The sequence below is a fragment of the Pelobates fuscus genome, chromosome 3 (assembly GCF_036172605.1).
Source record: "Pelobates fuscus isolate aPelFus1 chromosome 3, aPelFus1.pri, whole genome shotgun sequence".
In the NCBI taxonomy this organism is placed as follows: domain Eukaryota; kingdom Metazoa; phylum Chordata; class Amphibia; order Anura; family Pelobatidae; genus Pelobates; species Pelobates fuscus.
This window is the reverse complement of record NC_086319.1, coordinates 178,878,829-178,904,145: the sequence shown is the minus strand read 5'-3', so window position 1 is coordinate 178,904,145 and position 25,317 is coordinate 178,878,829. Positions and strand designations below refer to the sequence as shown.

Below are 25,317 nucleotides of genomic sequence, written 5' to 3'. Positions count from 1 at the left end.
ACTACTAAAGGAATAAGACACGGTAGGAGTAGACACAACAGTAAAATCAGTAGGACTCCACCTACCACTGCCTTAAGCCCTCCAAACCGCTCATACCAGTTACCAAACCAACTACTTGGATTGTACCCTTTCCATACCTGAGTAGGCACATGCACTAGTTTAACCATATGGCTAGTAAGCTCAGCTATTGCTTGCCCTTCGTCATCTATTTGAAGACAGCAATTGCTCAGGTTAAACTTCCCACATACACCTCCCTCTACTGCCAAAAGGTAATCCAAGGCTAATCTATTTTGGTACACTGCTGTCCTCATCCTGGTATTATGCTTCGCTAGAAGATTGAGTGCTTGTGAGGTCTCATTAGTAATAATCTCAACCACCGCCTGTAATCTTATAATACGGTTGAGCATATAAATTGGGGTTCTATAACCAAAGGTACCATCTTCTGCCCACGTGGCTGGCCCATAATAATCTATGATACGCTGGGGAGGCCATTCATTATCTTCCCAGGTGCCTATCTCTATGGGTCCCCTTTTCTTCCTATGATTCACATCATACACTTTAACACCTAAAGTCTCACCTGTTTCGATAGGTAACAAGAAGAAGGATGGTTTGAGCATACCCAACACACATGCCCCTTCCCAGTCCTGTGGCAGCTCCGAGTAGGCTTTCTTACCACAGATCCAGTACAAATTTGCTGGGGCTCTCCAGGTAGATGTGATGGATAAATCAAACCACACATCCTTTAAACTGGCATATCTAGCAAACGGGTTAGATGGTTCTGAGACATTTGAAGCCGACCACCAAGTTGTATTCTTTGTATCATCATCATAAGCTTTTTGCCCTAGACAAGTTAATTCTCCTACAGAAGTATTATACATCATTCCTTTCCTTGCTATGCAAACATAACCTATGATGGAGGTCTTTAATCTCCACTCAGATTTACCTCTAACACTCATCTGATAATCGGCTTGTGAAGATATTAATTGTTGAACTGCCTCAGAACCGGACATTACCTCCTTTGCTTCCTAAGGCCATTGGTCTCCCATGTTAGTACCTCCACACACATAGCAGTTGGTAACATTAAGACTACCGGCAATACTTTCAGCTAGATCAATGAACAGGTTTTTAGCATTATGGGGGATCTTATTATCTATACTCATCTCTTCGTAAAAGGAATGGTATACTTGATGAGTCTGGGAGGATACCGTATCAGTCTCTATCCCTATAAATAATATTGTCCCAGGGTCTAAACCCGTCCCGTATATTTGAAACCCAAATAAATTACCATATTTATCTAAGAACTTGTCGGGGTTATTTATAAGAATATGGACTGGATTGCATTCCATAGACTTACAGTATGGATTGGTAGGCAACTTAGTCACTATCATGTCTTTATCTACTGTCTGTCCCCAAGTCGCCCACCCCACACAAGACCAATATGGACAAAAGTTATAGTCTTTATTTGGGCATCTAGGACTCACATATTTATTTTTACTACTGGGACAAATATATTTATCATTAGACCCATACGTCCTCTCCCATCTAAGATCCCCACATACATTCCACGGTTTTCTACCACTTGATATCGCCTTACATGCATCAAATAGCAGAACACCCGAAGAATGTACGGATTCTAACACCGTCTTATTAATTAGGGTCCCCTGAGGATCTCCATTCCTGAGAGTCAACCAAATTGTACGAGGTTGATACTCCGGACTGAAGCACTTAGGTTCTCCTACTCCTAAATGGCACACACTATATTCTATATTTAAGTATCTACATCTCGATACATCTCCTTTACACTCGTATTGTGAATGCCAAATTAGGGTTTGGGAAATATGATTACCTGTTCTCGTAGTCTTAATGCATACCTCACAGCTAGGAGTGTCGGTACCTCTACCTTCCTGAATATAAAAACACATATAAATAAACACAATCAAAAGCACATCTTTCGCCGTCATCCTCAGTCTTCGTCCGTGCGATGGAACCTCAGCTTCCAGGATGTGAGGGCTGCAGGGAATGGAGTTCTGCTCGTCTTCACAGGTGTCCCTTCGAGACTTTCCTGGCTTATACACTATGTGATGGTAAGCGGACAGGCTTTATTATGGCCTTCTCACTCACACCTGTAACAATAAAATTTGTAATCCACAATAATTCCTCGTTACTCCGACTGAGTAGTGCGTTTCAACCGGATCTTGCAGGGATTCTCTGGATCTGCTGTAATTTGCCAAGAATCGACTGCTGCTGGTTTAACCCTGGAGTGATGTATCCACGGAGTTACTTCGGCTACTTTTATCGCTGTAGGGGTAGACAAAAGAACAACATAAGGACCTCTCCACTTGGGCCCTAACGGTACATTATTCCACTCTTTAATCCACACTTGGTCTCCTGGATGATAACTATGAACAGGGGGATAAATATTCACAGGTAATCTATCTTGTACCCATTTCTGTACCTCCTCCATAGTCTTACCCAACTCTACAACCTGCTGCCGGGTAATTCCTTCTCCCAACTGACTCAAATCCCCCCTTAAGTTACCAAGTACGGGAGGTGGTCGCCCATACATAATTTCAAAAGGAGAGAGACCCATCCTTCTGGTAGGGGTACTGCGGATTCGCAATAAAGCTATGGGTAAGAGAACGTTCCACTTAAGTTGGGTTTCCTGACACATTTTAGCCAACTGGTTCTTGATAGTTCTATTCATTCTCTCTACCTTACCAGAACTCTGGGGTCTATATGCAGTATGAAGCCTCCACTTTATACCAAGCATATGAGTCAGTTGTTGTAGGCACTGATGAACAAAAGCTGGACCATTGTCCGATCCTATAGAACAGGGTAGTCCATATCGGGGTATTATTTCTCGTAGCAGGAATCTTACAACTTCTCCTGCTTTCTCTGTACGAGTAGGACATGCTTCTACCCAGCCTGAATAGGTGCACACAATTACCAGCAGGTAACGATGTCCACCCGACTTAGGCATCACTGTAAAGTCTATTTGTAGATCGGACATGGGGAGTCCCCCCATAAACTGGACTCCTGGTGGCTTTACTGGTCCTTGTCTTGCATTATTCTTAGCACACGTTACACATCTACGTACAATGGCCTGAGTCAAGTTGGACAATCTTGGTATGTAGAAATGTTTTCTAAGAGATTCTTCAGTACTGTCTCTCCCAGAATGTGTCCCGTTATGATAATTTTGGACAATTTCTACCGCTAGCGATGCTGGTATAACTATTCTTCCATCTTCTAGCTGATACCACTTGTTCTCCAAATACTTTCCCGGTTCAGTCTTTAACCACTCCTCTTCTTGAGCTGTATAAACTGGAGTCCATTGAGACAGTGGGGTTGGTATTAGAGCAGCTATATGCCCCACATACTCCTGTCTTCCTGATTCAGCAGCACGCTTAGCTGCACTATCTGCCATCCGATTTCCCTTGGTTACATCACCATCTCCTCTCAGATGCGCTCGACAATGTATGATACCGACTTCTTTCGGCTCCCACACTGCTTCCAATAGTTGTAGGATTTCAGCTGCGTACTTGATTTCTTTGCCTTCTGAATTCAGTAGTCCTCTTTCTTTATACAAAGCTCCGTGGGCATGAGTGGTTAAAAACGCATACTTAGAGTCCGTATAGATATTCACTCTTAAACCTTCAGCCAATTGTAACGCTCGTGTCAGTGCTATCAATTCTGCCTTTTGTGCTGATGTTCCTTTCGCCAGTGGCCGAGCTTCTATCACCTTGTCTATTGTTGTCACTGCATATCCTGCATAGCGGATCCCTTCTTTCACATAACTACTGCCGTCGGTGTAATATTGAACATCGGGGTTCTGGATGGGAAAATCACGAAGATCTGGTCTACTTGAAAATACTTCATCCATTACTTCCAGACAATCATGTTGACTTTCAGTAGGTTGTGGCAAAAGGGTAGCTGGATTTAAGGTGTTTACAGTCTCTAAATGCACTCTTGGGTTTTCACACAACATTGCTTGATACTTGGTCATACGGCTGTTACTAAACCAATGATTTCCTTTGTAATCCAACAACGTCTGTACTGCATGTGGGACTCGTACATAAAGTTCTTGACCCAGAGTGAGTTTATCGGCTTCAGCTACTAGCAGGGCGGCTGCAGCTACGGCTCTTAGACAAGGTGGAAGTCCGCTGGCCACTGCATCCAGTTGCTTAGACATGTAGGCAACAGGTCTTTGCCATGATCCCAAGTACTGTGTCAATACTCCCACAGCCATTCTTCTTTGCTCGTGTACATATAAGTAGAATGGTCGTGTGTGATCAGGTAGACCTAATGCTGGGGCACTCATCAAAGCCTTCTTCACATCTTCAAATGCCGTTTGCTGTTCTTGGGTCCATAAGAAGGGGTCGTGCTCTGTACCTTTGATGGCTGCGTACAGAGGTTTTGCCAGTATCGCATAGCTGGGAATCCATATCCTACAGAAGCCTGCTGCCCCCAAGAATTCTCGCACTTGTCTTCTATTCTTGGGTATTGGTATTTGGCAGACAGCTTCTTTTCTCTCTGGCCCCATAATCCTTTGACCTTCAGAGATATGGAACCCCAGATACTTGACAGTTGGCAAACACAACTGAGCCTTCTTTCTAGACACCTTGTATCCTGCCTTCCAGAGAATGTGTAGTAGATCGTGCGTTGCTTGCTGACAGATTTCTTTTGTAACTGCTGCTATCAACAAGTCATCTACATATTGTAACAATACACACTCTCCTGGGATGGACTCGAAATCCAATAGATCTTGACTTAGGGCTGAACCAAATAGGGTAGGTGAATTTTTAAACCCTTGGGGCAGTCTTGTCCAAGTCATTTGGCGTTTTGAGCCCGTTACAGCGTTCTCCCATTGGAAAGCAAAAATACATTGACTTTCTGCGGCAATTCGGAGGCAAAAGAAGGCATCTTTGAGGTCTAAAACTGTGAAGTAAGTAGCCCCGCCCGGAATTAAAGCAAGCAGGTTATATGGATTGGGTACAACTGGATGTATGCTAACAACCGCATCATTGACTGCTCTTAAGTCCTGTACAGGTCGATACTCATCTGTGCCGGGCTTTTGAACAGGCAGCAATGGGGTGTTCCAGGGGGAAGTACAGAATTTTAGGATACCATACCGTATGAACTTATCCAGATAGGATTGGATGTTCTTCTTAGCCTTCTGCGGAATGTGATATTGTCTTAGGCTCACTGGATAAACCCCATGTTTCAGTTCAATTTTTATTGGTGGAATATTGCGGGCCAGTCCTGGTGGGTTGTTCTCTGCCCAAACTCCTGGTATGTTAAACAATGTCTCATCACTCCTAGGGTTTTGGCTAGTCAACACTGTATAAAGTCGCCACTCTTCTTCCTTTGGTACGGATAAAGTCATAATACCTGAAGGTCCATTAAACTTTAAGGATGTTGTTCCATTTGGTAGGAACGTAATCTGCGCTTGTAATTTGGATAGCATATCACGTCCCAGCAATTGGACTGGACATTCAGGCATATAAAGGAATTGGTGTTTTACTACGTGGCCTCCCAATGTACAGAGTCGACTTTTAAGAACCGGTTTTTCAGCACTTCTTCCAGTTGCTCCTATCACAGTAATAGTCCTTCCAGATGGAGGAGCAACTAGATTAGTCACCACTGAATGTTCAGCACCAGTGTCGATCATGAACGCACTCCTTTTCCCCCCTATTGATACATCGACCATAGGCTCCGCTCGACCAAGGGGGATGGAGCCCGGTCGGTATCAATAGTCCTCCATGACCGTGTCAGCCAATCCTACGAAGTCCCTACCTTCTCTATCGCGGGACCTTTGCGCTGCTGGAATATACCTGTCTTCCCTAACACTTCCTCTGTTCCCATTACTCCCTCTATAACCATTACTCCCTCCGGGGCCTCCTCTACCTCTCGCTCTACCTCTAAAGTTTCCGTAGCCTGCCCTGGGTTGGTCTCTCTCGTACTGCTCTCTTTGCGGACATTCGTTCCTCCAATGCCCTTCTTCCTTGCAATACGCGCATTGATCCCTACTCAAAGGCTCCCTACTCCATCTATTATTGCCTCTATCTGGGCCCCGTTTATCTACGCCTGCGATCGCTACCGCTAGCATATCAGCCTTTTTACGCATCTTGCGCTCTTCCTCTTTCTTACTTTCTGTATCCCTGTTCATATAGACCTTATTTGCTACCTCCATTAGTTGGGTGATGGACATACCTGCAAACCCTTCTAACTTTTGTAGCTTGCGCTTAATATCTCCGTATGCTTGGCTGACAAAGGCGGAGTTAACCATTCGGGAATTGTCTGCGTCTTCCGGATTAAAGGGGGTATACAAGCGGTATGCCTCCAATAATCGGTCATAAAAGACACTGGGCGCTTCATCGCTTTTCTGAATCACCTCAACTGTCTTTGACATATTAATAGCCTTCTTTCCTCCGGCTTTCATGCCAGCAATTATAGCGTCTCTATAGGCTCTGAGTTGAACCATATCAGCACCATTTACGTTCCAATCGGGATCGGTGTTGGGATAGTGTGTCGCGGCCCATGCTGCTGGATTAGCTTGGTTCAAAGCACGGGCTCTATCTTCTAATGCTTTAATGGCTGCTTGATTTATTCTTGTCCTTTCCTCATTGTTAAATAAAGTCATTAGTAACTGCTGGCAATCAGCCCATGTCGGATTATGCGTCTGTACTATTGAGGTGAACAGATCAGTCATAGCTTGTGGTTTCTCAGTATACGAGGAATTATGGGTCTTCCAGTTTAAAAGGTCGGTAGTGGTGAAAGGGACATATACGAAGACAGGGTCAGCGTGTGCCATTTGACCTGCGGCATCGATATAAGCTGACCCGGGATTTAAGCGAAGAGGCATCTGATAGTGCTTTAATTGTTGGGCACCAGTCAACTGTCGGGTTTGGATGGGGCTACGTAGAGAGGCGTCAGTCATGGGTTCCGGTCGGGGAGAGATAGGGTATGGGGATGTGGGAGGTCGGTTTTGGGAAAAGGTCGTAAATAAAACACTTCGAGCCGAGCTAGATGAAGCTTGACCGGAAGTCTGAAGTGGCGCCAAATCAGGATATTCGTTTCTAATGGGGGTGGATTCTGGTTCCGGAAGGGGAGATTTAGTACGAGGGGGGGTGGATCCTGTACTGGAGGAGGAAGCGGAAGTGGATGAGGGTAATGAGGGGAGGGGTGCAGGACTTCCTGCGTTTGCGTCACTTCTTCTTAACGGAAAGTAAGGGGGCGGCAAAGGGATCTCGGACTCAGGGGGCGTGTCCAAAATGGGCCTAACACCAGTCCTAGTGGACGAGCAAGTCCTAGCTACCATGAGGCGACACTGCTCCTCGTGGCATGTCCGGAGCCATTTTGGCGAGTCATTTACGGCCTGTCTCCAACAATCAATATAAGGAAACTGGCCGTAAAGTTCAGGCCTACCCGATACAGCCACGTGTAAGCGCTGTACCAGAGTTGGATCCAAACTGCCACGTGGCGGCCATGCCGCAACCAAAGTAGGCCACTCCCTAGTACACAAAGTGACCAAACGTACAGGAGACATCTTTACCCCAAAATCACAAACTTTGAATCCCTTTTTAAAATTCTTAACCATACATCCTAAGGGATCCGGAATCGTTGACTGCGACGCACCCATACTTAACAATGGAACGTCGTCGACAACGAATACTATACACGCGTACTATTCAACAGTCACACCCGTTTCCTCTGGCAACAGCACCACGTGGTACGGTTACCAAGTGAAACGTACACAATAACAATAAACACTCAGGGAATTCCCGTACACACACAGCTGCTACACCAGTCACTATATAATCAATATTATGCCCTTTGGCGTAACTACACAGTCACCCACGCTATAATTCTCTATATACGAATTACCCGTCTATAACACACCCAGTAACATCGTCTTTTACAAATAGCGGTTACAGTACGGTTAGCATAGGTCAAAGCACAAGTTAAGGTCACAATACAATTATTAGTGGTTATGGTGTTAAAACATGCAATGGACGACAATGATTAGTACTTATTATACAATGTCAGTAAATATACAGGGTTATGGTACCGTGCACTATAATACAGCAACACACTATTAACACTCTCGCTAGACGGCTGAGCTCGCGCTATCTAACAAGATATACACTTTACTAAACAATCGTTAACACATTTACAATTCCCAACTAAACTATTGGCCAGTACCTTGAATGGACTACCTAAAACTATATACACCCGTTTTGGTTAGCCACACTGCCCAATCACCACATATACATAGCGAGCTAGAGATCCGAATTTACACAGGCGCCTCTTAGTCGCACTATACAACGAGCTAGAGATCCGAATTTACACAGGCGCCTCTTAGTCGTACTATCAAAAGTCTAGTGGGTTCCAAATTTACACGCCTTCCCACTTAGCCCAGATAGGATGAGAACTAGCGAACCGAATTTACACAGGCGCCGCTTAGTCTCCCGGTCCCTCCGACCTAGCGAACGTAATATACACCCTAGAACGCTAGTCTAGACAAGACACCGGTGTCCGGCTAGGGCTATCTTACACCAGGACCCCGCCTGACTAACCAAATCAAACGGTCTGACTAAAGAGCGTTCGATCGAGCGGTGCGCCTTCGCTCCTTCCCTCCGACAGAGGGGGCAGATACAGATTCAAAAACCCCTTTGGGCCTACCGCACAATCGGTATACCCCTAGCGGGTCCTGCCGTCTAAAACAGCAGTTATCTTACCTCCTCGTTCCTGAACCTGAGTTCACACTCATCGACGGGGACACCCCAGCACTTCTCACGTAGAGGCCGATGATCTCCTGGACAACAGACCAGTGGCGCCGAGACGAAGGGAGGTCCACGCAGAAGTTCAGGGGTGCAGCCGTAGAGAACGTGGGCAAAGATAGACCGTCTCACGCCTCTGCCTCTCAGCTACCGTTGAACGATGAGCTTCCCGGCCAATGCACCAAATGATACCGGAGAAACTGACGGAAGCCAAGCACAGAGAGATGGACACAGGTTTCTTCAGGAAGGAAGAGATTCTTTATTGGATCACCGATCGGGACTCAGAGGGACTAGCGTCACCAAAATACAGCAAAGTCTGAGTACTGAATACATAAAGTACATTCCTTATATAGCACTGTAGCTCCTCCCACAATTAACTACACCCACACATACCCTTAACCTATTTAATGAATAGAGTCTAAACTCATCCATCCGGTCTAACCACGTGGCTCATCTGATACAAAGGAGAGGGACGCGTAATTCCAGTTCTTACATTCCTGCACCTGGTCAGTACAGTGATGACAGTATCTTAGCTACGTGTAATTAACTAGATACTACAAACACATATACATACATATGCCTTGTGGCAATCTTAGCCTGCTAAACTTGTATTTTACTGGAATTACATCACACTATATTTCACTATATTGCTGCCAGCTGCATGGGGTTTAGGGCTGTGCAGGAAGGAGACAATGAATAGACAGCTTGGATACACTGACATTAACTCAAGGGTGTCCGAGTTCTGGTCACTTGTGTGAATCCCCAGATGGCCGATCTATGTCCATTAGGCTGCGGGCTGGATTCCTAGAGTCAGTGTGTCAATTGAGTCCCACGGGCCATTTGTTTGACAGGACTTGTCCTGCTTATTGAGTAACCATTTATAAATGTGATAAGTAAACAAAGAATGTATTTACTTGCAGGAGACAGCTGTAGCCATTGGATGTATTTTGGTGATGCTACAAAAACAAGATGTTCCTGGGCACAGGAATTACTGCAGGAATTCAAATCCAACATGGACTTGCTTAAACAAGCAGTTAAAGATCATAATTTTGGATCTCCTACAAAATCTCCTACCCACTCTCAGCAGTACGGAACAGGTAAGCAGTTCAAACCAAAAATCTAGTCAATCTCTGATTTGTATCTTTGCAAAAGTCCAAATATTAAAGATGGAGTCCTGGATGCAGATACATACAAAATTTAGTCCTAATGACATACAGTTGCATGCTAGGCCCTCTAAATTGACTGTGTTACAGAACATGTAAAAAATGTACAAGATCAGGCTGTCCCTATGAGCTTAGTCTATACGCATACACAGAAGATGGGACAGGAGCAAGCAGGACAGGAGTGCAGCATTAGTGATGTGCAGTTATACTGGAATATATAATTTCTATATTAATACATATGATCCTTCCTTGAACTGTAAATGCTCAGCCAGGGGATCCCAAATCAATGGTCATAATACTATCTGGTTTACATTTAACCCCGGCATACTTGGAAATGAGAGAAATCTCAAGGTATCCTTCCTGGTAAAATATTGTATAAATAATTAAATAAATATATAAATAACACAATTATTAACTCAATATGTATTTAGAATCCCTGTGTGAGCCAATGCCATTGACTATATGGGACATATTTATTAAGGTGAGACTGTTTGCAAAATGCTATATATGGAGTAATCTGCAAACATGTTTTATTAATATTTGATAAGTGTGTGTGTATGTGCAGACGCACATGCACACACACGTGTTTAAAGGCCGCAGGCCTGTATTTGTGAGAGGAGTTATCGTTCCTATATAACGGTACTCCCCCTTCTTACCTTTGCCGTGGCGTTTCCGTTCACCCAGTTCTTCAGCAACCTGCGCTTCCGGTTCCGGCCTCCGTTCGAAATTCCCGCCGGCCTCAAGCGCCCTTAAGCTGCATGACAACTCAGTTTGTGGGAATTTATACAAATTGCAGTCATTCTCCTTTTGACTAAATAACACGAACTGACCCTCAGGTAATCGGCGAGGATAGCCGCGTTCGGGTTATTCTCGCCTTTAGGGCCTTTGCATAGGGGTAGGCTCCCTACAGTTGTAAGCAATCTGTTCGTACGCTTTCGGCTAAACTGTCAATTCGTATATTACTCTGACACTTCATGTTCTATCATTCGTTAGTTACAATTCGCGCACTTTGAACAATGGTGGGAAGTAGCACTCTTCTAAAGCCTAAAGAGCACAACAGCACTATTTGCAACTCCAGGTGTTCCACTTTCACAAGACAAACCACTGAACCACCACCAGACTTAATTTTCTAGGTATCACGCTGGACTCCAATTCCATGCAGTTAGGTCTCCCTGAGGATAAACTCCTACGCATTCACGTAGACGTAGAAAAGTTCCTGTAACTAGGAACTTGCACACAGAAGGATCTACAATATTTGTTAGAATTATTAAACTTTGCCATGCGCATTATCCCGCAGGGGAGATAATTTATATATAGACTGCTACACTTATTACCAGGTCTGCCTGATGGCAATACTGGTCATTTAAGATCCTCCGGCCAGGGCAGATCTGGTCATGGGGCAAGAGATCCTCGAGCACTGGAATGGAATTTCGGTGTTCATTCCCCAAGTATCCGACCAATCCCCAGTCTGTTGGACAGATGCAGCCACTAACACTGGGTTCGCAGCAATCAACAAAATCTCTGGTTGAGAGATTGCTGCCTGCAAGAGACTCTCAGACTGCCTTCCTTTCACGAGACATCCGCTTTATTCAAAAAATATACCCGATAGTAGCGGCTGCATTCACATGGGGCAAATCCTGGTCGGGTATGGCAGTTAAATGTTATACAGAAAATATGGCAGCCTGTGATATAATTTAATAAGGGTCAGTCATCCTCATTGACCGCCATGAGGTTAGTTTGTAGGCTCACCTGGTTGGCTGCCACATACCAGTTCTTCCTCTTCTGCGTACATATACCAGGCCACTCCAACTCTGCCGCTGATGCCTTATCCCGATGTAAAATTCAGGAATTCTTTGTCCTTCACCCATCAGCCAACAAATACCCAACCCAAACCCTGGAGTTCCACAACTTAATCCTGGACTAACCCGGCATGGCAGGGAATTGGCACAAGCAGCTTTGTACATAAAAACTAAGAAACCTACAATGGTCAATTTTCAGAGGTTCACTGTAGAATTCGACATTCACGATCATTCATGGTAGAATTTGCCCCTTTCATCACAAACTTCATATAACACAATCAAACTCTATCAGGTGTACAACACCACATTATGACCGCCATGCCAAATCACGGACCTAATCTTTCTGCATACCCTATTAAGAACATACTGAAAGGTGTAAACAATAAGATCATCACACTACACAGAAATGTCCGTCTACAGATGGAAAGAAATTCCGGGCTTTATCGGCCATACTGGACACACAACATATGACCCCCATACAAACCTGATCTTAAAAAAAAAAAAACACTATATACGTAGCATTCTAAGGATTCCTGAGGCCTAGAGAGTTCACGATAACAACCAGTCAGTCAGACATTTGTGTCTCACCATGAAAAGGTATTATTACTATCTTTTTAGGCATTCCAAAACCAAACAATTGGGCCATCCGCTAGAAGTGCCCTTCTACCCTGCCGAGAATCATAGATGCCCTGTCAAAGTATTAGACACTTATTTAAATCAGGTTAGGGACAAATTCCAGCCACTCCGCTTTCACACTGCTGGGAAGTCCCCTCACTACTTCTAAGTTCATGTTCCACATTAGAACTCTGTGCATTAAATTAGGTTGGGACCCTAACTCTTATTCTGGGCATTCATTCAGAATAGGGGCCACATCAGCCGCATCCAGTATCAATACACCAGTCCACATCATCAAAAAGTTGAGACGGTGGAAATCCGATACGTTCCACTACAAGAGAAGCTTTTTCTGCATTTCTTTTGCCCTTTTTATTACAGGCCTACCCCTACGTCTGTTTCGGCACACCACACCGACTTGCTCCAATCACAAGGTATATCACAGTCTCTATATTAACGGACCACAAATATATTTATATACAATTCTAATAATGGTGATCATAATATTTACTTACTAGTAGCAATGTATTTTCTGCACTTTGGACCTGAAACACCCTTTTTATATTGAGACTCTAGAATGGAGTTTTTTAAAGTAATAATTTGGACCTTGTCTCGTGGCAAACTGTTCTACACAATTCAAATGTAAAATGAAAAGGAGTACCATCAACTGATGTATTGCTTTGTTTTACTTTGCTTAATTATTTAACTTATTTTCTTATATTTAACCAGTAGAGTTGTCAGGTTTACAATTAAAAAATCGGATCTTCTAAATAAGCCTAATTTCTAGAGCTAGATCAGACATTGAAACACTATGTTGGATTATTCGCTATGAAGAACAAGGACAAGTCCCAAAACATACTCACATAATGCTGTTTTCAGCACGAATTAACCCCTTAAGGACCAAACTTCTGGAATAAAAGAGAATCATGACATGTCACACATGTCATGTGTCCTTAAGGGGTTAAAGTGCTTCACAAGGCATTCAGGTTAATTGATGCTTAAGTCACAATCATGTGAGTTGAAGTTGAGCAGTCATAATCTTCTGATAAATCTAGGCTACTATCTGGAAATATTAAGGTATAGATTAAGCAAAGTCCACATTTGCCTCTGAAAGTTTTTTCCCAGTTGTGTTAAACTATTATATATATATATATATATATATATATATATATATATATATATATATATATATATATATATATATATATATATATATATATACTCCCTTCAGCCTGTGCTGCTAGTTATTTAAAAGCCGTTAATTGACTACATAGCCTTCAGTTTAATGCATTATTTATATTTCTTTTAAACTATACAGTAATAGTAGCAATAGTAAAGTGCTGTGACAATGCCTGGTGCGGCTAGAGGTTGAACTAAAGCATCTTATCAAGTAAAACCTTTTAATTAAAGGATTTAGTGGTGATTATAAATAACCTGTATTATATATGTTAGCAGTATGTGCGGCCTCTACGATATAGTGTCTATGATGGAACTCTCTTTATTTCCCAACATATGGTAAAAATTAAGTTTTAAAGTTGCACTCAGGGAAATAGAGTTCTGGTAACTACTTTTTTATGAAATCCGTGGGGGTCAAAGTAGTTCCAGATTCTTTTATGCTGCCTGTCTTAATGTGTGAATGTGTTCTAAAATCAGCCTGTACTTTGCAAACAACATTGGTAGCCTCAACATGTACCTGTCATGGTACACTTTACTTAAGCTCTAATTAAAGAGCATCTATACATTGTGCTAACAGAATTCCTAACAAGCACATTAAAAATAATACACAGTATGCAGTCAGCATATTGAGTATGCCCAGGATTGACGGACAGGCGAGAAGTAGGAGATCCCTCCTATAGGAGGTTATTGTGCTTTCCTTCACAGTAATAGTTGCTGTGACTATTCCTGTGATGAGAATATCTGCTTTTTTAGAGGGATATAGATATGAAGTGACCGATATCAGTGAAGTCAGTGTGTCTGTGTCATAGTCTAAAAGCACTTTGCTTTAAAGGGACCCTGTAGGCACCCAGACCACTTCAGCTAATTGGCAGCTCTAAGTCTGTCCACAGTGACACTAGAGGGACTTCCTGAATTGCAATGGACCTTTGGTCTGGTATCTGACTTTGGACGTCCTCAGGCTCTGCATGTGGACATTCAGCATCAGATTTATCTCCATAGGAAAGCATTGATATATTGATTAATGCTTTCCTATGGGAAGTGGCGTCTCTAGGATTCATTTTTAGGGGGGGCACGTGGTGGGCCAGGGACAAAAGTAGGGGGGCACATTTAACCCTGCCCTCGACGCAGTTTGACCCCGCCCCTGCCGCATGTTAAGCCCCGCTTGGGTTTTTTTTTTTTTTTTTTATTCTTTATTTTTATGAGTATGCATAGCTCAAACTTGTTTTACATCAGGTGCATATAGAGGAACAGATGTATACAATACATTTAACAGTTACTTCGCATGTTGGGGATATTAGCACCCTTGCCAAACCACTCGTTTTTTATTTAAAGATTCGCCTCGAAACCCCCACTTGCTAGGCATGTTTATTCGATGCTGCGTATTTGGAGGGTGCTTGTGATCAGCTATATGAGCTCAGCTTAAGGATGCGGGGACTAAAGTTGCGCGCAAGCTCTTAGTAAATACTATGGGAGGGGAAGGGGGAGGTCATCTTAACCAGATTCGCGGGGCTATTCGCTTACGGAGCCAGATGCGATATTTATGTAAGCTAGAAGATTTTACCGGCTACCAACAATACACGAGTATTCTTATCACGTTATAAAAGCAAACTATAAAATTGAATTAAACGAAAAATACAATAGAAACACTTAGAATCAACGGGTTTACCGAGTACCAGAGTTAGTTCTAAAAGTCCTGTTCGTAGGCCTGCATTGGTGTTCAGCAAGGCCGAGTGTAGGTAACATGTCCATTAGGTGAGTCTCAAGTCAGGGAGCCTGTCGCCTCCGGTGCCATGTGTCTAGGTGCAAACGGGGTGATGTCTTCCACGTTCCATTTCGTGCGGGTGCCCGTAGATGCTGCCGGCAGTGAAAGTCCCATCGACTGTAAGAAGGTAGATGCCTCGGAGGCATGAGATATGGAGACCTGCTTTCCGGCATGTTCCGTCGTGAGGCGGTGCGGGCCCCATTTGTAAGGGATGGCCTCGCTCGGCGCCATCTTGGCGGGCCCTTGCCTTTGTGCCTGTCGCAGGAAAGTGCCAATATCTTGGGAACCGGGGCCTGGATCGGCTCGGCTTTTCTTAGCCTTCTTCCCCATGGTGTATGGGACTGGGGGACCCGTTTACGGGTCTCAGAGTTCGTTCTAGCCGCGGAAATGCGAGGTTTAGCGGGTCCTGAGCTCGGAGCTGTCTTGTAGTGCGACTTGCACGCTCAGGCGCTGGCTCCGCCCCTCTGGGTTTTCTTTTTTAATATTCCCTGGTGGAGGATTCATTATTTTCCACCAGGGATTATTAAAAAAAAAAAACACACATTTCCCTTGGTACAGTGCCGCAGTTGCCAACATTTGAAAAAAAATTCCAAGGGCATTTTGCAGCACAGCTATCGATTACTGCCTTGAAAGTTTACCACACCCACTGCTGCAAAACTCTGCCCACTATGTCCAACCCACATAATTAATCTCCACCTACTTATCACAGTACAGATTACAGTCTACTCAATAAAGCAAAATTTACAGGGAATTGAGATGGTAATTTTAAACTTAAGGCCAAAGTAGCCGAGTTAGAAACATTCTCCCATTCAGCTGCACTATTTCAACCATGATATTATACACACAGCCCTGTATTATACAGAGAGCAGCACTATACAGGTAGCACTGACTGTCCCAGGATATTCTACACACAGACCTGTATTGTACAGAGAGCAGCACTATATAGGGAGCACTGACTGTCTTGGTATATTATACACAAACAGACCTGTATTATACAGTCAGTGCTCCTTGTATATTGCTGCTCTCTGTATAATACAGGTCTGTGTGTATAATATCCCGGGACAGTCAGTGCTCCCTGTATAGTGCTGCTCTCACGGACTGCTGCGTCCATACACACACACACACACACACACACACACACACACACACACACACGGACTGCTGCGTCCATACACACACACACACACACACACACACGGACTGCTGCGTCCATACACACACACACACACACACACACACGGACTGCTGCGTCCATACACACACACACACACACACACGGACTGCTGCGTCCATACACACACACATACACACACACGGACTGCTGCGTCCATACACACACACACACACACACACGGACTGCTGCGTCCATACACACACACACACACACACACGGACTGCTGCGTCCATACACACACACACACACACGGACTGCTGCGTCCATACACACACACACACACACACACGGACTGCTGCGTCCATACACACACACACACACACACACACGGACTGCTGCGTCCACACGCACGCGCACACACGGACTGCTGCGTCCATACACACACGCACACACACGGACTGCTGCGTCCATACACACACGCACACACACGGACTGCTGCGTCCATACACACACGCACACACACGGACTGCTGCGTCCACATACACACGGACTGCTGCGTCCACATACACACACACACACACACGGACTGCTGTGTCCACACACACACACACACACACACACGGACTGCTGTGTCCACACACACACACACACACGGACTGCTGTGTCCACACACACACATTGCCTAATACATACACCCATACACGCACACTGCCTAATACCAGACATCCCAAGTCACTCTCACATGTTGAATGTGGCTCCCTGACACCCGCAGATCATACACAATATAGGGAGCACTGACTGTCTTGGTATATTATACACAAACAGACCTGTATTATACAGTCAGTGCTCCTTGTATATTGCTGCTCTCTGTATAATACAGGTCTGTGTGTATAATATCCCGGGACAGTCAGTGCTCCCTGTATAGTGCTGCTCTCACGGACTGCTGCGTCCATACACACACACACACGGACTGCTGCGTCCATACACACAAACACACACACACGGACTGCTGCGTCCATACACATACACACACACACACACGGACTGCTGCGTCCATACACACAAACACACACACACGGACTGCTGCGTCCATACACATACACACACACACACGGACTGCTGCGTCCATACACACACACACACACGGACTGCTGCGTCCATACACACACACACACACACACACGGACTGCTGCGTCCATACACACACACACACACACACACGGACTGCTGCGTCCATACACACACACACACACGGACTGCTGCGTCCATACACACACACACACACACACACACACGGACTGCTGCGTCCATACACACACACACACACACACACGGACTGCTGCGTCCATACACACGCACGCACACACACGGACTGCTGCGTCCATACACACACACACACACACACACGGACTGCTGCGTCCATACACACGCACGCACACACACGGACTGCTGCGTCCATACACACGCACGCACACACACGGACTGCTGCGTCCATACACACGCACGCACACACACGGACTGCTGCGTCCATACACACGCACACACACACACGGACTGCTGCGTCCATACACATGCACGCACACACACGGACTGCTGCGTCCATACACACGCACACACACGGACTGCTGCGTCCATACACACGCACACACACGGACTGCTGCGTCCATACACACACACACGGACTGCTGCGTCCACATACACACACACACACACACGGACTGCTGCGTCCACATACACACATACACACACACACACACACACACACGGACTGCTGTGTCCACACACACACGGACTGCTGTGTCCACACACACACACACACGGACTGCTGTGTCCACACACACACACACACGGACTGCTGTGTCCACACACACACATTGCCTAATACATACACCCATACACGCACACTGCCTAATACCAGACATCCCAAGTCACTCTCACATGTTGAATGTGGCTCCCTGACACCCGCAGATCATACACAATATAGGGAGCACTGACTGTCTTGGTATATTATACACAAACAGACCTGTATTATACAGTCAGTGCTCCTTGTATATTGCTGCTCTCTGTATAATACAGGTCTGTGTGTATAATATCCCGGGACAGTCAGTGCTCCCTGTATAGTGCTGCTCTCACGGACTGCTGCGTCCATACACACAAACACACACACACGGACTGCTGCGTCCATACACATATACACACACACACACACACACACGGACTGCTGCGTCCATACACACAAACACACACACACACGGACTGCTGCGTCCATACACATACACACACACACGGACTGCTGCGTCCATACACACACACACACACGGACTGCTGCGTCCATACACACACACACACACACACGGACTGCTGCGTCCATACACACACACACACACACACACGGACTGCTGCGTCCATACACACACACACACACACACACACACGGACTGCTGCGTCCATACACACACACACACACACGGACTGCTGCGTCCATACACACACACACACACACACGGACTGCTGCGTCCATACACACACACACACACACACGGACTGCTGCGTCCATACACACACACACACACACGGACTGCTGCGTCCATACACACACACACACACACACACGGACTGCTGCGTCCATACACACACACACACACACACGGACTGCTGCGTCCATACACACGCACGCACACACACGGACTGCTGCGTCCATACACACACGGACTGCTGCGTCCATACACACACACACACACACACGGACTGCTGCGTCCATACACACGCACACACACACACGGACTGCTGCGTCCATACACACGCACGCACACACACGGACTGCTGTGTCCATACACATGCACGCACACACACGGACTGCTGTGTCCATACACATGCACGCACACACACGGACTGCTGTGTCCATACACATGCACGCACACACACGGACTGCTGTGTCCATACACATGCACGCACACACACGGACTGCTGTGTCCATACACATGCACGCACACACACGGACTGCTGTGTCCATACACATGCACGCACACACACGGACTGCTGTGTCCATACACATGCACGCACACACACGGACTGCTGCGTCCATACACACGCACACACACGGACTGCTGCGTCCACATACACACACACACACACACGGACTGCTGCGTCCACATACACACATACACACACACACACACACACACACGGACTGCTGTGTCCACACACACACGGACTGCTGTGTCCACACACACACGGACTGCTGTGTCCACACACACACACACACACACACACACACGGACTGCTGTGTCCACACACACACATTGCCTAATACATACACCCATACACGCACACTGCCTAATACCAGACATCCCAAGTCACTCTCACATGTTGAATGTGGCTCCCTGACACCCGCAGATCATACACAATATCCCGGAAATCACACTCACAATCAAATCTATAAAGTATGACTTCTGTGCATGTCAATATGTGTGTGTATCTGTGTTTTAGTGTGTGTATCTGAGTGTATGCATCAATGTGTGTGTATCTGAATGTATGTGCTAGTGTGCGTTTCAATTTGTGTATCTGTGTGTCAGAGTGTGTGTATGTGCCAGTACGTGTATCTGTGTTGGTGGGGGGGTGGGGAGGATTAGCGCAAGCGTGTCAGGGGCAGGCGGAGTGAGCGCACATGTTTTGCATGTTGGTTTGTCTGTAATATATATAATTTATAGCTGTAATAATAATATTTTCATTCATTTGGTGGGATTTTATTTATAATATTGTGGGATTTAATTTATAGTAATGGGTTTGCATTAATTAATGTTACAGTGAACCTGTCTGACAGGTTCACTGTAAGAAACATTTTTTTCATTATAATCTATAAAATGTATTATGGATATAATTGGTCGCATGGTCACTCACACAGTCTTCAGTAAGCACACAATGTCACTTACACACTCTAACACACACTCTTGCTGAAGTATACACTTACACACACTTATTAAGTATATACACAATGTCACTGACACACTCTCACTAACACTCACTATTAAGTGCTCCCTCCAGTGTCTCTCCTTGTTTACAGGTAGGGGGATTCCCCTGCCTGCAGGATCCATCTGCTTAGGGGCTGGGCTCTCAGTAACATGGAGGGAGCCCAGCAAGAAGTAACTTCACTTTCAATTGGGGGGGCACGGCCTTATCTAGGGGGGGGGGGGGCATGCCCACCCCCCAGTGACGCCACTGGTCCACACACACACACACACACACAGACTGCTGCATCAACACACACACACACACACACGGACTGCTGCGTCCACACACACACACACACACACACACGGACTGCTGCGTCCACACACACACGGACTGCTGCGTCCACACACACACGGACTGCTGCGTACACACACACACGGACTGCTGCATACACACACACACACACGGACTGCTGCGTACACACACACACACGGACTGCTGCGTACACACACACACACACACACACGGACTGCTGCGTCTATACACACACACACACACACACACACGGACTGCTGCGTCCACACACACACACACGGACTGCTGCGTCTACACATACACACACACACACACACACGGACTGCTGCGTCTACACATACACACACACATGGACTGCTGCGTCCACATACACACACACACACACACACACACACGGACTGCTGAGTCCATACACACACACACACACAGACTGCTGAGTCCATACACACACTCACACACAGACTGCTGAGTCCATACACACACTCACACACAGACTGCTGAGTCCATACACACACTCACACACAGACTGCTGAGTCCATACACACACTCACACACAGACTGCTGAGTCCATACACACACTCACACACAGACTGCTGAGTCCATACACACACTCACACACAGACTGCTGAGTCCATACACACACTCACACACACACACAGACTGCTGAGTCCATACACACACACATATAGACTGCTGAGTCCATACACACACTCACACACAGACTGCTGAGTCCATACACACACTCACACACAGACTGCTGAGTCCATACACACACACACACACACACACACACAGACTGCTGAGTCCATACATACACTCACACACAGACTGCTGAGTCCATACACACACTCACACACAGACTGCTGAGTCCATACACACACTCACACACAGACTGCTGAGTCCATACACACACTCACACACAGACTGCTGAGTCCATACACACACTCACACACAGACTGCTGAGTCCATACACACACTCACACACAGACTGCTGAGTCCATACACACACTCACACACAGACTGCTGAGTCCATACACACACTCACACACAGACTGCTGAGTCCATACACACACACACACACAGACTGCTGAGTCCATACACACACTCACACACAGACTGCTGAGTCCATACACACACACACACACAGACTGCTGAGTCCATACACACACTCACACACAGACTGCTGAGTCCATACACACACACACACACACACACACACAGACTGCTGAGTCCATACATACACTCACACACAGACTGCTGAGTCCATACACACACTCACACACAGACTGCTGAGTCCATACACACACTCACACACAGACTGCTGAGTCCATACACACACTCACACACAGACTGCTGAGTCCATACACACACTCACACACAGACTGCTGAGTCCATACACACACTCACACACAGACTGCTGAGTCCATACACACACTCACACACACACACACAGACTGCTGAGTCCATACACACACACATATAGACTGCTGAGTCCATATACACACACACACCTGAGCATATCAAGCCTGTCACTGGAGGCTGGTGCTGGGCGGTCAGACAGCCATCTTCTGGCCTTTTCAACAGCAGCAAGGTCTGCTGCTTAACGGTTGGGGGTGGGGCTTATGTTCTGGAGGTGGCGCTTTGTTTGGGGGCGGAGCTTGTGCTGGGGAAGCTCCTGGGAAATCAGAAGGGAGCCTGTCAGTGCTCCATTCCAGCATCTCTCCAGAACCTCTGCCCTGCATTCCCTCAGGCTGTAACAGACTGTTATAGTCCGAGGGAATATAATTTAAGCCCATGGCCACCAAGTTACCGGCATTCGGGGGGGGCACAATGGGGGCCATGGCCCCCTCCGCCCGCCCCCCTAGCGACGCCACTGACTATGGGAGGTCTAATGTGCGCATGGCAGTTGCTGTGCATGCACATTGGCAACTGCTCGTTGCAAGCCGTCTGGAGGGGGCGGAGCATTGACTCAGCGCCGAGGGACAAGGTAAGTAAATAAAAGGTTTTAAACCCTCTAACCGGGTGGGGAGGCACCAGGGAGCCAGTATTATTGATCGGGGATGATTAAAGTCTTTGGATGTATCAAGAAACTGTTTGATATAGACTCTTGTTACCTGAATTGTTTTATTTTATTTTTTTCCCTTTTTGCAGGTTCCGAATCGAATGTTAAAGGGCCACTTGTAACAGGTCCAGGAGAGCACCTCAAATCCAAACTAATGTCCAGTTCTTTTGTTGTCAGACTTGCTGACTTAAATATTTTTCAGGTAAAATTTTTTAAAAAGTGTCACTTCTTGCTTGTTTTTCATAAATACAATGTAATTTTCAGTCTCGCAGTTAGGTTGAGTAGCTCCAGACATATCAGTGCATGATATTTACAGATATTGAAAAGATTACATAGTTAAAGAATAATATCTGAAATAAGACACTTTCAGAGTTATTCACTAAGCACCAAGATTAAACGATCTACAAGCAATCAAGGTTAAAATACAGCTGATGTTCCTGCACCAGTTTAACATGTGCATTCTGTTCATAGCAGACTAACAAAGGCAGCTGCATACTGTACTGGTTCAGTTGCGACGGGCTGTTTATAGTTGATTACATTCAACTTTGTGAGTATCCTAAGGCTGCCGGTGTTAAGTCAATATCACAAAATTGCACTTCTCTGTGGACGGAATAATATGTTTTTTACTCGTATAAGTATTGGGGACCACTTCTGGCAGTACCAGATTAAATTGTTCAAAAATAAATATATATATATATATATATATATATATATTCTTCTTTTTTTTTCTTTCAGGTTTCTACAGCTGATTTGTGTCGTTCGTCCCCTAAAACAATGATTTCCTGCAATAAGAAGAGCCTGTATCTTCCACAGGAAATGTCTGCAATTCATATTGAATTTACTGAATATTATTTCCCAGATGGAAAGAATTTTCCTAGTAAGGCATTCTTGTTTGTGGTTTATTTTGGGCAAAAATCCTAAAGCCTGCTGAAACCTGTTCAAACCAATGTATAGTGATCATAATCTTGGTAGATTTTTACGATTTGTTTAATTTAATTAAAAATAATCTATCATGAATGTACATGTTTTATAGAATATTAGTCCCAGTATGTGCTAGAGCTGTACATGGGTTTCTAAAATCACCAGCAAAAGTGTATATAAAGTCAACATTTATTTGCCAGCAGTATAGGGTAATTAGTGTTGTTCCTCCTTTTATGTGTTGCAACCTGGCAGTTAAATGAATTTATTGTGATTTTTTTTTTTTTTTTTTTTTTTTTAGACAATCTTTATTTTTTCAAATAGTTTTTTACACATATGGTAAGTAGCAAGGTACAGAACAGTGACGTCAGTAAACATATGTACAGTTGTAATTTGCAACTCACAATCAATAAACGGTTACATACTAAATGTTCGTCAGATCAGTTGGCAAAATATACATAATAATTCAAACGGTTTCAACAATTCGTATAGACTGTGAGGTGTGTAGTGCAGCGGAGGTGGTGTTCTGAGTGAATCTCTCCACCTGAGTGGTATCACCAGGTCTCAATCCGTGACTTCTACCATTTGTTCTCTACATTAAGACGACTCTGAGTCACATTAGTGTGGGTTTATACTACTATGAGTAATCTTAGTTTGTCGTGCTGTATCCCCCCGTTTACCTCTGATGCCAGCTAGTTTTTCTACATCATCAGTGTGCCCTTGGAACAGAGTATTACCGGGCTCATCGCTGAGCCGCCCTATCAGGGAACGCTTCTGGGGTAAGAGGTACTCATGTGTGCCCATATTTCCGCCCCATGTTAACCTCAAGGTTGAGTAGGCAAGGGCCCTGTAAGCTAACGTTTTTACGTTCAATTTTTGACATGAGTGAGGATTAGGCTGGGGGTATGTTTGCATTTCGTACCCTAACGTCAGCATGGGACTCGAGCCGGTCTGGAATCTGGGTTGGTAGTCAGGAGAATTGCGTTGTACAGGTGATCTCAGGTCTTACGTCCACCGTGCCCTACATGGCCCCTCAAGTCTTACGTCTCGTGTGTATTTGTCAGTGAGTCTCTCCCAAGGGTCTGTCCGAGTCAGTCGTAGGGGATATGTCTGTCGTCCAGTCCGGGAAAGGGGTGAGGGATGGGGGGGGTGGAGGGGAGGGTGTCTGTCAAGATTAGCTTTGCTCTTGGTTGTTCCCTATGGCCCTTGGGATATTCCACGCGAATTGATGGTTCCATTGGCCAGATACACCTCCCAGGGATACCAGGTCAATGCACTCTGTTCCTGTCTGCCATAAAGGTCCGCCGTGAGGGACTCCACCGCGTGGATTTCCTCTACCTTCGTTATCCATTGCTGGAGGGTTGGCGCCCCCCTCTGCTTCCACATTGCGGGGAGAAGGGCCTTAGCCGCATTAAGCAATGGTAAAGTTAAGGACTTCTTATAGGTCTTTATGGGAACGGGGGTATGGTGTAGCAGCATCGTTAGGGGGTCTAAGCGCATCCCTGTCCCTGTAATTTTGTTTATCTCTACCCTGATTCTCTCCCAGTAAGGGTTGATGTCGGGACATTCCCACCATACGTGGATGAATGTGCCTCTGTGTGTGCCGCATCTCCAACATGTGTCTGGTGTGTTGTTGTCCATGGAGTGTAGTATGTCTGGGGTTCT

The 25,317-nt window shown here is 45.5% G+C and overlaps 1 protein-coding gene across 1 annotated transcript in view; it reads left to right on the top strand.

Moving 5' to 3' along the window:
• The window catches only part of BLTP3B (bridge-like lipid transfer protein family member 3B), a 176,019-nt gene that overhangs the window by 78,603 nt on the left and 72,099 nt on the right, over positions 1 to 25,317 (top strand). Inside the window, exons 10-12 of the mRNA XM_063447767.1 lie at positions 9,701 to 9,877; positions 22,824 to 22,936; positions 23,470 to 23,611. Of these exons, the coding sequence (XP_063303837.1) occupies positions 9,701 to 9,877; positions 22,824 to 22,936; positions 23,470 to 23,611 (432 nt within the window). The remainder of the gene's footprint in view (positions 1 to 9,700; positions 9,878 to 22,823; positions 22,937 to 23,469; positions 23,612 to 25,317) is intronic.